Here is a 16,537-nt window from a genome sequence, read left to right as displayed (position 1 = left end):
TTAACAGTGTACAATGATTGTAGGTTAATTGTAGTTTAATCATTGTTGTGTGCACACTATCATTTCAGTAAATGAGCACAAGAGTGGAGTGAGCGGAAAGTGGTTAAAGAGAGAAAGGGAAAACCTAGAAAGCAAGAGAGAAGAAGGTAGAGACGGAGCGATGACATGACATTAAAGACAGAAGTGGAGGACGGATGAAAGGATTGAGTGTGATCTCACTACAGTATATTCTTCTGTAGGCTTGCCCTTGGCAGCCTATGGAATTGAAGTCATGTTTCATCGCTTTCTCTCTCTCTCTCTCTCTCTCTCTCTCTCTCTCAGACACACACGCACACACCCTTTTTTTCTGTCAAACAGCTCTGGCTAGCTTTGAACAGCTTCCAGTGCCTGAGGTCAAAAGAGCACACTTCAAACAGAAAAAATGATCATCCCCTTCGCTTATACAAGCTACTGTGATGCATATAAACACACAACTACACGGATACACTCATAAGAAAAATTCCCCAAAAGGTAAGTGTTTCAATTGAATTCAAAATGAGTTTTTGTACATTCACGTCACTGTCCAAGGAAATGTTGCCTGGCACGGCAACTGCTGGATTCTCGCAATGTCATAAGATCATGCGAGAATTGCAGGATCACATCTCACACGAAAATACATCTCGTCAGGCTGAAAGTAATGCGTTTGTGGCCGGCAAGCCAGACCGGCCAATCAGTGTCCTGTGGGAAGCTACTGGCAGCTTGGCGTGGTTTAGGTGTGATTGACAGAGAGCCAACTGTTTGTTCAAAACAACAATTGATCATCAGTTATATCAGAACTGGAGTGTATTTTTTCATTGAAAGAACAGCAAAGAACGGCACTGAAGGATTTTCTCGATGGAAAAGATGTTTACGCTCTTCTCCTGACTGGCTTCGGCAAGAGTTTGATTGACAGCAAACCATCTGGCGGGTCAGGTTAAGGAAAATGAGCATCGTCATTACAATTGAATAGTTCCATATTTTGCAAAATACGTTTATTCAGTTTCTTGCCATGAGTTAGTTGGGGAGATTGATACCACCCTCATGTGTGTATGGTAAATTTTAAGCTACAGCCAGCAGTCGGTTAGCTTAGTTTAGCACACCGAGCCAGACCAGCTGTTTCCCTGTTTCCAGTCTTTATGCTAAGCTAAGATAACCAGCTGCTGGTGGTAGCTTCATATTTACCATAAAGACATGACAGTAGTGTTGATTTGTTTTCTTTTAATCTAACTCTCAGCAAGTAAGCCAATCAACATGCTATTTCTCAAAATGTCAAACTATTCTTTTAATATCCATTTACTAAATTTAAAAATCTTATTGATAAAATTTTTATGTAGACCAATATTATTATTTTTTTAAAATTCTACATCTACAGAGCCAATAGCAAGGTGCCAAGTAAAAGTATGGCTTTTCCCGAAAAATATTATGATTGTGAATTAATCATTTTCAAAATTTTGGAGGGTCCAACATGAATGTTTTATTTATCTCTGTGGAAGATATTTGGCTTTTGATTCACACTTCTAACAAGGCTTGTTAGCCAATAATAAAACAACGTTGGTATCATGTGGTGTCTCTGGGTCGTCAGTTAGTGTGTAAAAAACAGATGGATGGTAAGTGCCTGGCAATGACTTGTTGTGAAGTAAATGCAATGGAACGGGGGGAGGGAGAATGCGAAATATAGTGACTGAATGTTATCAATGTTATCAATAGCACTAATGTTTCTATGTGATATAGGCAAGTCATGCATTTCAAAGTCAATCTGACACCCAGTCCAGACTTGAAATCCACACAGGAAAACATATACAGTAAGTAGCCTATACAGTGAACCATACAGTAGTAGCTGAGGAACATATCACAGGAATAACCTGCTTGCTCAGGCAGATTCTCGATATAGGGGGATCGATTGTTTCCGCTCTCCAGTTTCCTCTCATTGCTTTCTGTTTGCGCCATTAATGTAAATCAATTGACAAACATGGCTATAGATGCAAGGTATGATATATTATTGATGGCTTGTTCATGGGGGACTTCATAACATGCAGTCAAAAAGAAGCCTGCTGTACTAAATGAACATTACTTTTAGTGCTGCAAATGGTAAATTGTTGTCCCCGTTGCTGATGACAGGGTTTTGTGTGAGAGGCCGTCAGGGCCACAGAGAAGAATAATGGAGAGAAAGCCAGCTTCATTCTTTATTCCTTTTTTTCTGCTTCTTTTTTCTCTCGTCTCTTATTAACATGCTTGCAGCTGACACGGCTCCCCCCGCTCGCTCCACTCCACTCCTCACAACATGGTCTGGGGTGGATAGTCTAAGTAATGCTGCTGTTTGAGCTTGGGAAGGGAAGCGAGGATAGAGAGGGATCTTGGGACGCTGAGATTTGATTTGATAATGTATGGATGTGGATGTGTGAGTGTGTGTGTCTCCATTTGCTGGCATAAACAAATGCACACCTCCACTTAGGCAACTCTGAAGGCCTGTGTGTGTGTGTGACGTGGAAGATCTGAGCCTATACTTGCCAACCTTGAAACCTGAAAGATAGGGAGGATTTTGGAACCAAAGCGAGGGGTCTGGTGGACCTCCCCCAGAAAAATTTGAGTTTCAGAGACTTTGTTTCCTGCATTCTGGTGACTTTTAAAGAGTGAAAATTGCAAAAAAAATCATAAAGTACACTGCAACAGCAGTTTTATGTTAAAGGGACTACTGTATGTTCTATGTAAGAATCAGAAATTGCTTGTTAACAATGACACCTGTGGCCATTAAGTCAACGGAAGTCAGCGTCCTCTTGCTCGCACTCGCGCTTGTGCTCGCTCTACATAGACATGAACGAGCATTGATCAACACAGTGAGGCGACACACGTCAGCTAAAACCACAATATCACTCTATATTTCACCTGCTTGGCAGTAATGTTAGCTGACCAGACGAAAGTCTCTCTATGAATCGATGCTGATTCTGTGTTTCCTGCTTCAGCCTCCCGGCCGTGGTCAAAAGGCTGAGGAGCAGAGACTCTGGCCCTGGAGACCAAAGCTACGGTCTACCCTGTGTCTTCACAGGGTTGCGGTTTTGGTGCTTCCGTGTAGTTTGTGTTGGAACAGCGTAGCCACACGCGAGCTTGCATGGGACACCGACCCGCAATGATTTATAAGAGTGTAAGTGTAAGAAGTAACAAGCAGTACCTTTAAATACTTCTAATTTGATTTTAATTGGAACGAATACAGAGTAATTTGCCCCTCTAGTATGAACATCTGTCATAAATCGGGAGAAATGCGGGAGAATTGTGACTTCGAGAAGGAAATGAAAAACGTGAGTCTCCCGGAAAAATTGGGAGGGTTGGCAAGTATGCCAGTGTCCTACCTTGTGTCAAACACTCACAAACATGCTCACACTCACTTTTAATTTATCTAAATAGCTACTTTTTTTATCTTCTAGAGAAGTTCTACATTTTGGGAAATGCCGAGGGTTAGGTTAGAATGACGATATCACTCTCATATCATGTGGTAGGCCTAAATATACTGTAAAGCTGGATCCAGCAGCCGGTTAGCTAAGCTTTTCATAAAGACAATCTTAGAATAACCCCCTTTATTACACGGCTTTGTTGAATACTCGATTCTTATTGGTCAATCACTGCATTCTACGGCTATGCTATGTGCTACGGGCACAGTTCTGATGTCAGACTCTGGCGGACCGTTTTTGTGTCAAATTACAAATGGGGGAGTTGAAGGGAGCCGCAATGTCCATCGCAAATGAATGTCCATAAATCTGTTTAGAACTCATAGAAAACAGACGCTCCTTTAAATTCTATAACTTTTTTTTTTTTTTTTCAGTATGAAAGTAATCCAGTGGTAGCTGGCTGTCCATCCAGTTATATTGCAAAACTACTAATAGCTAATTTGGCATAAGCCTACTTTTAATGGTGCCAATTTGCCAAAGTGTAAACAAATATTGGCTAAAAAGAGTCGATCGGCGGTGTTGGGTGGCACAGTTGTCTCAAGGGGTAGCCCACAGAATCAGACTTTGAAGACCCTGCTTTATTACAAAATACTCAGAATAATCATTCATTCAGTGAAGCAGCAAATGCAGCAGTTAGACATAAATTGTGACACTTTCTAGACATTTCCTCTCTCCCTGAGTTCTCAAAAGGTGTTTTCACTGCTTTTGTGCCACTTTGCACACTTTTGCTGGCCAGCCGAGCCGCATCCTTGGAGAGCAGCTACAGTCTGATAATCATACTCAACACTGAGTTGTGACGCTCCATGAGGTTCAATCTACAGGTTTTGTATTTTGAGTTCTTACAGTATACCTGAGGGTTAGAGGCAGTTGTAAGTTTCTTTGCCTTTCATTTCCTTCACAACCCCTCTCTGGGGGCTTTTAGTCAACCCGCTAAAGGCTCCAGTTGTTTCTGCTGTCATCCAACCTGTGCCCCAGACTAACAAGCAGCAAACAGTCCAGGTTGAGTTCAAATGAGCGATGTGCGTACAAGCTACAACACTGCCAAGCCTAAAACACATGGAACGAGCTCCAAATTGTTTGTGTGGAAATATTTTCTCTCCTCCTTTTCCTTTTAACGGATTCCAGACGACACTGCTAAAGAGCCTAAGAATAGTTATAGGTAGATCTGACAGTAGTGACTGTAACTGAGCATCATCACCTTCATCACGACGGTGATAACGGTGATGCTGGTGGCGTTGGTGTTTCTGATGAATCACTCAATCTTTGTTGCATCCTCAGGTGATGTAGGCGTTTAATACTATCAAATAAAAATACACAAGAAGTGTTGGAGACAGGACAACAACATACTGTACATGGTTTCATTTTGACGTTATTGGGTTTGAGCAAATGAAAGCTAAATGAGCAGCAGTGGAAGGTAGACAGAGTCATTGTTGTCACAGTGAGGCAGACTCCAGGCCAGCTAATCCTTTTCAGTTGTGACTGAAACATCAAATGAGGGAGAACTAGTGGCTGGTGTGTGTGATCAGTCTCATCCTAACCAGACGTGGGCATATGCTCCACTGTAGGTCGCTGTGTAGTGATAGAGGGATCATTCAATAAGGCGAAACTGTCTCTATCCTCACCTCCTGTTAGCACATTCTCAGCGCCCTCATTCCTTCTTCTTCTTTTTCTCTGTTTCTCCCTCTGTCATAGTGACTGATTGCCTGCATACCTCTGGCAGTGATAGTATTGCTACATTCCCTCACCACCCAGAAACCCAGGGGCAGTTAGGGTAAAAAATGACCATTCCACATGTGTTATAGCATGCTGACATGTTTAGAGGGGATGCTCTGATTAACAATGAGGGCAGCTGACTCGAACACACCAGGCAGCCCAGATTAAACAGGCAAAAGTGCAAACACACCACTAGCACGACACAGCGGCACGCACTGCAGCCACTGGCCAACATGCTGGCACATTAGCATAACACAACATGTACAGACAGAGAAGTGTTTATACACGGATACATCACACTGTCGGCCACAGCAAAAAAAAGATCAATCTTCAAACAAATTAGTTATATACACTAGGGGTGGGAAGATGAACTGATATTCGTAAAAAAATTGTGTGAAACCAATAGTCAACGTTTGACTTATTTTAATTAGCTTTTTTTTTTTAACTTAACTAACGTAACCAACAAATTTTATTTTTCTGGCCACTGCCCTGGCCTTTGCAGCGATCTTAAGGTGCATTCCAGTGAAGAGCAGAGCACAGAGGTGTATGGAAGATTTAAGATTTATGAAATAAAGTGAAATATAATACACAGTGTTATATGTGTTTCCTTTTCATTAGGGCTGTCAAAGTTAACGCAAATTCATTTTATGGCCACTACTTTTTTTAACGCATTAACGCAATCGATATTTGGTATTTGTTACACGGCTGTGTTGAATACTCAATTCTAATTAATCAATCACGGCGTTCTGCGGTCTGTTATTTCTTTATAGCAGACCGTTGCTATGTACAGTATAGCAGACCGGAGTCTGGCGGACCGTTTTTGTGTCAAATTATTGATTTCTTAAGTAAGTAGCCGTGTAATAAGCGGGATAATGTACAGCTAGCGGGTCATTGTTGTGAAAGAAACCCCTTCAAGGCGATGAGAGACCCCTCCGATCGCTGTAAATGATCCCTTACATATTATAACTGGCTCAGTTAGCTAGAGTGAAAATACTGGCATAATATGAAACAAGAAAACCTAATAAATCCACTGGTACCAACCAGGTCATATTAGGAGGCGGAGGAGGAAAAGGAGGCTAAATACTGATCCTAACTTACGCTAAACTTTGGCGAGGAAACACTGCCATGGCCCTTGACCTCTGACCTCAAGATTTGTGAATGAAAATGGGTTCTATGGGTACACACGAGTCTCCCCTTTACAGACATGCCCACTTTATGATAATCACATGCAGTTTGGAGCAAGTCATAGTCAAGTCAGCACACTGACACACTGACAGCTGTTGTTGTCTGTTGGGCTGCAGTTTGCCATGTTTTGATTTGAGCATATGTTTTTATGCTAAATGCAGTACCTGTGAGGGTTTCTGGACAATATTTGTCGTTGTTTTGTGTTGTTAATTGATTTCTAATAATAAATATATGCATAAATTTGCATAAAGCAGCATATTGCCCACTCCCATGCTTATAAGAGTATTAAATTGCTGACAAATCTCCTTTTAAGGTACATTTTGAACGGATAAAAATGTGCAATTCATTTGCGATTAATTGTGATTAACTATGGACAATCGTGCGATTAATCACAATTAAATATTTTAATCGATTGACAGCCCTACTTTTTATGTATGCATTTACTATGTGCAATAATGAAAAACAATTCATACAGTTATTAAAGACAGAAAGCTTAATAGAATGGAAATTGTTCAATTTAAATACTGGTTTTGCTCTTGGCAAATAATTAATGTTTTAAGGCAGAACGTTTTCTGAGATCTTTAAAATACTCATCTCACTGCTAGATAATCATAAAAAATTACTTTGACATTCCCCCAAAATGAAAATCAAGGAAATAACTGTATTATTTCACTCCCAATTCTACTATTACAACATTTTAAATAAAAAAAATCTAATCCTATTAATATTATGTATTGTATCGTTACAAATTCACCTGTGTTGTTTGTTTGTAAGTGGACTACACATACAGAATCATCTGAGGTTGAGATACACACACACCTAATAAGCACACACATACCTGAACACACACTCACACAATCAGAGAAAATCACATGTGCAGGAATGTTGAGAAAGAAGCATGACGTGCTGCCCTGCAGAGTTGTGAAACCAACGTAATGCAGCCTGCTCCATCAAGAGAATCAATAGCTATCCAATTAATGTAACACTGATGAATCGGTGGCCACTGCAGATCACCAGGCTAGATTAGGTCCTTCTTCTTCTTGTCACTGACGCTATCACTCTATCAAGAGCTCTACTTCGATACCACGGCCCGATACCGTGTATTCTGTTACCTGTAATGACATCGAGAAGGAGAGAAGCATACCTGAGTGAGAACCTGAGAGTGTAATGAGAGTCAGCAAGGATCGTTTTTCTAACTGTTGGCTACTGTTTCCTTTGTGTTCTCATAGAAAGGAAAGTTCCAGGATCACATCAGGGCATTGAGGAGGAAAAACACTCCTGGTAACCTGTGACCAAAGGTCTGATGAAGTACACATCACGTGGGGGCTTCGAGAGACAGTCCCACCCAAAGGTGCCTGAATAAAAGCACTGACAGAAACTTCACTTTCAGATATCTTGGGCGTGGGGCTTTAGAGTTTGAGAGTTTGGGGTGCTGCTGTACACAAATCCAGTGGTTGAAGAATTCAGATCCTTTACTTAAGTTAAAATACCAATACAGCAATATAAAAGTACATAAGTATTAGCAGCAAAAAGTAGTTAAAGTATTTTAGTAAAAGTACTAGTTTGGTCCCTCTGACTGATACATCATTATATATGACATCATGAGATTATTGATACTGAAGCACCACTGTGTAAGCAGCATGTTACTGTTTTAGCTGCTGGAGGTGGAGCAAAATACTGTTTTATACACAGGGACAGCAGATATATCTGAGGGGTCGAGAGATGATTAAATTGGCAGTAAGCAGAATATTTTTGGCATCATTGGGCAAAAATTACATAATAACCTTTCAGCATATTGTAATTCAAGTGTTCTGAGAGATAGACTTCTGCACCTCATCATGGCTCTGTTTTCAGGCTTTAGAAAATCCAACCCGTGACGGGAGACTTTGACCAATCACAGGTCATTTAATTGAGAGAGCGTTCCTAGGCGAGAAATAGGCATTAACGTAACATAATATTGATTCATATTTGATCAGCGCAGCCTTGTTTCACCGTTTGCAAGTGATTGACAGCTGGCTCTCATAGACGGCAGCTGGAGAGCAGGCCTCGGATCAGCTCTTACTGCTTGTTTTCCTCCAGCATGTGAAATCTTGCAGATGCCGTTAGGAGCACCGGAGGACACCGAAGGACACCGGAGGACACCGGAGGACACCGGAGGACACCGGAGGACACAGAGGCACAGGATTTTTTTCAGGTTACCTGTTTCATGTACTACTGTTTTATAAAAATAACTTTTTTTAATCATATTTGCTCCAATCTCGCTGACTTCAGCTTTAATGGGAGAGGAAAGGAGGAAAAAAACAAAGTTTTGTTATGCAAATCTGTTTTAAGTTTTTGGACTTTTTTTTCTAATCTTAGATTTTTGGTGAAATATTGGATCATTTGAAAATTTATTGATTATTTATTGAAGTTTAGAGGGAAAAATCTCTATTTATATGGAGCTGTTAACAACGCATAGACATCTGAAATGTGACCCCTGACTACACACTGCTTTTTGTAAAACATCAGACCCCAAAAAGGTCGGAAACAACAGGTTTAGTCTTTAACAAAATGTTGTAGTTCAAAAGCTTTTTATATTATCCATTGTGTAAAATCTTCGTCTTTAAGATGACTTATAACTAAAGCTGTCAAATAAATGTAGTGGAGTAGAAAGTACAACATTTCCCTATGAAATAGTAGAGCGAAAGTATAAAGTAGCATAAAAATGAAATACTCAAGTAAAGTACAAGTACCTCAAAAATGTACTTAAGTACAGTACTTGAGTAAATGTACTTAGTTACTTTGCACCACTACACAAATCACATTTACGTGGTGAAAATAACAGAAATGGATTCCCCATCTCTTTTCATGTGATTTGTAATGATCTAAGCAGACTGGAATGTAGCAGGAACACTGTACGTAACACTGATCCGAGATATGATGAACAGGTCAAGAGTGTTTTCTCAGCATTGCCTTCTTTAGCTGAGAAATCTCTCCAGAATGAGATCATACATCTCTCTTGGTGAAGTACGGAAACTTCTCTGCATTTTTAGATCTCCTCTTTTGGGTGATGGCAGCTCCCTTCATTCCTGCATCAGTAAAGAGCTCCTCACATCTTTGAGGCTTGTACAAAATGCAGCAGCAAAGCTTTCAGCCAAAAGCTGAGACACAAATTGAGTGTTGAGTGTTTTTCGAGCGGTTGCTTGATAGTTTTGGAACAGTCTTCTTAAAGATACCTGGCCCCAGAGAGGGAAAGAGAGGGGAATGGAGGCTTGTGATGGGTTGCTTATTATATTTCCATTTATTTCTCTAAGTGGATTTAAATAGGCCAGCACCACCGTGCAGTACACTTACTGACATTAGCTGAAATTTGAATCTAATTCATTCCATAAAGAAACACATTTGAATAAATTTAAGTAAGTAAGAAATAGGGGCTGAATCCAGTAGAGGAGGGTCATAACATGAATCTTGAAATAGATGGGATCGAACTGGGATGAAAAGAAGAAATTCAAATTAATGAGAGAACTGGACAAACTGAGAGGACTGGGACGGCAGTCTGTGCTGCCCACCTGATAGCCTGCAGTATGATTCCCTTTATGCTGAGAGGGATTTTGAAGTCAGCAGGGAGCCTTGTTGATAAGCTGTGAACCTGCTTTGAATATGAATTATTTCGCCCTGAGCAGCGTTTACGACGCTGGCTCATTGGATTGATCTCGCCCATTGAAGGGTGCAGTTTTGAATATTTTACACCAACAGTACCCATTTGGATTCTGTAAATCAGACGCTCATCATTATAAAGACTGAGGTTACTTGTGATAATTTATCAGAATGCTGCTATTGTAGCTCTAGCACCCAGTCTAGTTTTATCCAGTTTAAACACAGCAATAGCCAACCCACTCTCCAGATTAAAACATCAATATTGGATAATTCTTTAAACTCAGTATTTTGTCCAATTATAATATAGTAAAAACCATGATTCATAAAGGCAGTGGCGTTTAAGTTTTCAAGAAAGTATTGTGACTGAGCCAAGGAGGAGTTCAGTCTAGCTCTGTTTTCCACGCCCCATTCAGTAATACTCAGGAGTATGCAGTCCTGCTCTACATCCTTCAACAATCTCTAATCAAACATGCCAGGACAGCATGCATACAGGAAGTATGTTGGGAAATTCCCACTGGCTGCTGGCTACATTGAACATTGAAACAGGAGTTGCATACTCTAATCATTCCTACTGACCATTAACACATTTCTTCCTATTACGCTTCCAATGTACACACAAAGTTTATTTAAACCTAATATGAAACTTCAGCTGTCAAGTGGGTATCTTCCAAAGGTAGTCTTTTTTTTACATTTTTTATTTAGGACAAATGCAAAATGGAATATGTGTACAAAGAAATGGAGGGCACACATTTTAACATTTTTACTCTTTACCTCACCCATCCCTTCAACATCCAAAGCTGGAATTGCATGCTGGTTGCATTTCAGTTGGCACACCAAAAATTGCAGTTTCAGGTGACTGGATTATGATTCTGTTAAGCACTCTGGGAAATGTGGTGAAGAATTACTCCCAGAATCTTACAAGTTTAGGACAAGACCAGTACATACAGTATGTGTGTAGAAGGGAAAACGGGTGATTAAAATGGGGTTACTAGAAGTATGGAAGACCAGTTAAACTTTTGTTTAATTTGGGCCCAGATCTTAAATGTGTGAACGGCAACTAAATTCAGTGAATATTTTGTTGGCCAACAGGAAGTTGGGCAACGTACCAAAGCTTGGAGGGCTGACGACGTGCAGGATTCTGCTTTGAGATGGTACCAACTATCCTGTCGTTCACTGAAGCACAATGGTTAGCTGCCCGATAATAACGTAAGAGGTTTGGAAGAGCGAGTCCACCACAGCTCTGTTTCCTCTGGAATATTGAGCTACCCAAACACTGTTTCAGCCAATTGAAATGGTAGATCAGATTGTTTGATTGTTAAGGCTAGCTGACTTTTTGGAAAACATTCAATTTTCTGGATATTCAATTTGTAAGATGGGATCTAGCATTTTTCACCAATATAATAGCATCTATCATCTCAGAGAGTGTTTAAGGGGCCTATATTTAGGGTTGGATATATGGAGCCTCATGTTTTGAGCAGTATTTCTTTACCTTTTGAGCCCAACACTACTGACAACTTTTCATCCCTGAAGTTCCAAAACCCCTTTAAGGAAAATAGCACTCACAATTTCTTTGAATTAAATATGACAGTACAAAAAACAAAGACTACAAAAATCCCAAAACACAAAATCCCACAACAAGACAAAATAGTACATTTTCTTTTCCATCTGTCCATCTCTCTGACTCGATTTTCTAAGATCTTTACATGCTCATCCAGATGAACAATTTTAGCAGCCTTCCACGGCCTGATGCTCAATAGGAGGCAGATGCACCCCAGGCTCAACAGTCTAAATACCATGATTTTTATGTCGACACTGTGGTCATTCAGGATTAGTCCAAAACAGGCCAATGCCACTCCCACTTTCAGCAGCCACCACAAGCACTTCAGGAAGAAGGTGACCAATAGAAAGGCAAGAGTGATCACCCCGTAGCATATGAGTAGCAGAAAAACCCACTGAGCGACAAAGATGACCCCTTCTGGTGTCACTGGGTTGACAGGAAGGCCAACTGTGGAGACATAGAAGGTGAACATATAATTAGCCGGAATGTAAAAGAGATTTGCTAAAGTAAAAAGGTGCAAGATTGTGATCTACAGTAAATCATTAACCAAAATCTACTGACATGCAGTGAAGCTGTGACTTTTAGGGTCCCTTGGGCCCCGGGGCAATTATCCATTTGTCCTGAATGGCAATGCCGCCTTGAGACCAAATGTACCTTTTGATCCACCATAAAGGTATAAAGAAACTTGAAAAGTCACTCAAGTCAGTTAAGTCAGTTAAGCACACTGTTTGTGGAGGGAAAAATTGCACACTGCAACAGATATGTGGTCCCAATCCCATCAAGCAGTTGAGCTTGTGGTGTGTCTATGTAGAACACAGTGGGACTGAGTTAGCAACACAAAGGAATACCATGCTGGTGCTTATGTAATACTTATATATTATAGATAGGGCTGTCAAAGCTAACGCGATAATGCGTTAACGCAAGTTCGTTTTAACGCCTCTAATTTCTTTAATGCATTAACGCAATCGATCTTTCAGGGGTTGTAGCAGGCTCAGTTTTAAAGCTAGAGTGGAGATACTGGTATCATATGAAACTAGAAAAACCAAAGGAATCAACTGGTAGCAACCATTGACAGAAATGTCATACTAGCTTGTCGCGAAGGAGGTTAAATATCGCTCCAAATTTGGGTGAGGAAAAACTTGAATGGCCATTTTCAAAGGGGTCCCTTGACCTCTGACCTCAAGATATGTGAATGAAAATGGGTTCTATGGATACCCACAAGTCTCCCCTTTACAGACATGACCACTTTATGATAATCACATGCCATTTGGGTCAAGTCAGCACACTGACACACTGACAGCTGTTGTTGCCTGTTGGGCTTGGATTTGCCATGTTATAATTTGAGCATATTTTTTATGCTAAATGTAGTACCTGTGAGGGTTTCTGGACAATATTTGTCATTGTTTTGTCTTTTTAAATGATTTCCAATAATAAATATATCTATACGTTTGCAAAAAGCAAGCATATTTGCCCACTCCCATGTTGATAAGGGTATTAATTACTTGACAAATCTCCCTTTAAGGTACATTTTGAACAGATGAAAAATGTGTGATCAATTTGCGATTAATCAAGATTAACTATGGATAATCATGCGATTAATTGTGATTAAATATTTTAATCAATTGACAGCCCTAATTATAGGTATTTATATTACATAATTATGATGTATAATGATATACATCACATTTCCACTATTTGTGTCACTGAAGCTTATTGTCATTTTGAATGGTTGGGGTACAAATGTTGACATGCAAGAAATGTACTTTACCTGTGAACTGCATCTGTTATGATAGAAAATTTACGCATTCTCTAAGAGGAATAATTTCTAATGAACGACATAATAAATTATTTTTACCTTGGATTCCAGTAGCCTGCAGGAAGTGTGTGACATACTGTAAGAGCACGTTCAGAGCACCGGCCACATTTCCTGCCACAACATCCAGAACCCAGGAGAAAGCCTGGAAGATGGTCTGGAGGGTCTGGGTGCACAGACATGAAAACATGATTTAATGGAGATAGCTCATACAAACTCTACAAGGCTGGGATCACATTGCTTCACCTTTAGGATTATTAGATTATACTGAACCTGAACCAGGAAGTAACTCGTCATTATTTCCCATCTTTTCACTTTCCTTTTACACTGAAATAGCTAGCTCTACCCAGACCTGCGCTGTACATATAATACCATGTGTGTCCGTATGTAGCCTCACAGCACCACAGACACATATTTTATCATTCTACTGGAAATATATCACGGTGAGTCACATTAAAAAACAACATATATGTGTGTGATAGTATGACCTATCCTAGGATAAGACACATTGAAACATACCTTGGTTTTCCTATCGTATAATTACAGTAAACTGTGCAAACTGTAAAAACTATAAAAGCATATGGAACATATGAGATGTATTCACTACCTATTGTAAAAGTATTTACATATATGTATTTTTTCTGTGTAAAAATTAGCCTATATCCATTTCTCACCTGTTTAAAGGCAAGTACCCTCTGCTTTCTTTCCTCCTCTTGTGCCTCCTCGTGTGCCTCCTTGTCAATAAACAATACGAACAGTGCAGAAATTATAAAAAGAATCAAGAGGTACAAAAACTGCAAACCAAGGTCTGGTTGTTTAGCACGTGCAGCCACGTTAGAAGCCATTATGATGATAAACTTTGCTCACAAATATATAACAAGATATTCCTCTCAATATAAAAGTAAATGATTGCACAGGCTGAATCGTAGAGTTGAGTTGCAGTTGTAAAAACTCTTCAAGTTTGACAACATGACAGAGCAAAGAATGACAGCGATTAACTTCCTCAAGGGGAGGAGCTGATTTCAGGTCCTCCACCCAGTCATTTTCTCCACCTCTCTGTGGAGGAAAGCTGAGGGCTGGATATTCACTTAATTCACACAAAGCTGAGTGTGTTGTGTAGTAGTTTGATTTGAGCCGTCTGCCGAGACTAGTTGTATTCCACATCAGTCACAGCAAATCCATGTAAACAGATGTATGAGCATAAGCCCCCCCAATTTGTCACTCGGCAGGCACCTTGGACCATAGAGGGGTATAAAACATATATCAACTCAGAGTGCATAAAAATAAGAGCAGTAACATGTTGAGCGTGGGAGGCAAGCTGTCAGCTGACACAGCTGAAAGAAGTATAAAGTGTTCTGAAAGTCACTATACTAGGCTGAATATAATACAATAGGTTAAACATTGCTTAAGCAAAGAAACTGGTGAATGCAATTAACCACATCATATGCCGTACACTGCCCTGGCACACCTGGGCAACGGGAGAGGAGAGGGGACTTATGTTAAAATGCTGTTTGTGGACTACAACTCAGCATTTAACATAATTATCACCCTCAGACTCATCATGAAGCTTGAAGACCTGGGACGCAACCAAAGAGTAGAAGCAAAGAGTCAAAACTGGTGCTTTTTGACAGGCACTAGATGGCGCTGAAAATGTCAATGAGTGGATGTGGCCGTGGATGTAAAGAGATGTCTGTAAATCAGAGGATTTTTTTTTTTTTTAAGATAAATCAGCTTCTTTAGAGGACTTAATAGCCCTCGTTATGTTCTAAAAGTTGCAAAATTAACTAATAGCCGAATCCAGAGTTGTTTTCCTTGACATAATGAACGTGCATCAGACCCACTGAATCGCCCTGCACGCTCATATGACATATCCGGTTCTGCCGGCTTCCTGCTAGCTGTATGCGGCTGTAATAATGGATATATTGGCTGCAATTCATCACTTTTATTATCTTATAATACACCCATGGGCTGTATGCTGTAAGCCTGTACCGTGGTGGATGTATTAACGTCTCTGTTCCCAAACAACCGGCTATCGGCCAGTAGCTAGTAGTGCTAGTAGCGCGACATGCACAGAATTTAATGTAGTTGTAGGCTATTAACAATCAAATTGTACATCTACTTTGGAGGTCCTTGACATGAAAAAGTTTGAGATTGCTCTCAAAATCTTTGTGCGGGATTTTTCTAACTTCCATTTATGTCCATCGCTCACTTTGTGCTCCTCTAGGAAGCGGCCAGGAAAAAAGTTGAATAAATAAATAGGTTAGTAAGGAAATAGCGATAATAGTATGCATACTTATATTTTTATTGTTCAACACAGGCCATTTCAGTAGAGACATTAAATATATTACAATAGAATAGATATAAATTTGTTCTACTTTTGTACGGTACTTTGTAGGCAGATGTTTTACTGGCGTCCGGTAGTCGCTTTTTAGTCCAAAATGGCGGAAGCGTAGCTTTGATGCTGGGCGCTGACGTTGCAATAGGACAACCAATTAGCTTTCACTTCTTATCAATATACGTTCTTTGCCTCAACTCCACCATGTGCAGCTAAATCTTCAACTTCACGACGGGTAGACCTCAGGTTTGCTGGTGGGCAGCAACACCTCATCCCTGCTTACGTCTCTACCACCTCAGACGCTTCAGGGACTCTCAGGCTGCCCCTCGAGGTGCTAGAGTCTTTCTACACCTGCACCGTAGAGAGCATCCTGACAGCCTGGTTTGGGGAACAGCACCAAGAGGGATCCCCTGGCCCTGCAGAGGGTGGTGTGGTCAGCTGAACATACCATCCAATGTGAACTGCGAGGGCGAGGACTGAGAGGATCATAAAAGACCTCCATCACCGCAGCAACAACTCTTCTCTCTGCTGCGGTCAGGGTGGCGCTAACGCTGCCTCAAGGCCAAAACAAAGAGGATAAGGAGTTTCTTCCCTCAGGCCATCCGGGTCCCGAACCACTGATTTCCACTTATCTATAACTCACTACATATAATTTATAACCCATAAATATAATCCATCCATCTGTCATTCATTGCATATGTTATATGCACCGGTTATATTATTTAAATTTTCTTTCATTCTGTTTTCATTGTTTCACTCTTTCCTTTCATTTCTCTTTTTGTTTTTCTTTTGTAAAATATTTTATTTTATTTGGTTATTTTATATTTCATTTGGATATT

General features: G+C 40.2%; 1 protein-coding gene across 1 annotated transcript; it reads right to left on the bottom strand.

Annotated features, from left to right (window-relative positions):
• Positions 1-11,406: 11,406 nt before the first annotated feature.
• LOC141765704 (uncharacterized) lies at positions 11,407-14,352 on the bottom strand. The gene is made up of 3 exons (XM_074631896.1): positions 14,038-14,352; positions 13,406-13,520; positions 11,407-11,997 (listed from the first exon to the last, which is right to left on the bottom strand). The coding sequence occupies exons 1-3, from the start codon at positions 14,206-14,208 to the stop codon at positions 11,552-11,554; spliced, it is 732 nt and encodes a 243-aa protein (XP_074487997.1). The 5' UTR covers positions 14,209-14,352; the 3' UTR covers positions 11,407-11,551.
• Positions 14,353-16,537: the final 2,185 nt, after the last annotated feature.

Source organism: Sebastes fasciatus, chromosome 4 (assembly GCF_043250625.1).
Source record: "Sebastes fasciatus isolate fSebFas1 chromosome 4, fSebFas1.pri, whole genome shotgun sequence".
NCBI classification, from domain to species: domain Eukaryota; kingdom Metazoa; phylum Chordata; class Actinopteri; order Perciformes; family Sebastidae; genus Sebastes; species Sebastes fasciatus.
This window is presented reverse-complemented; position numbering and strand designations above follow the sequence as displayed.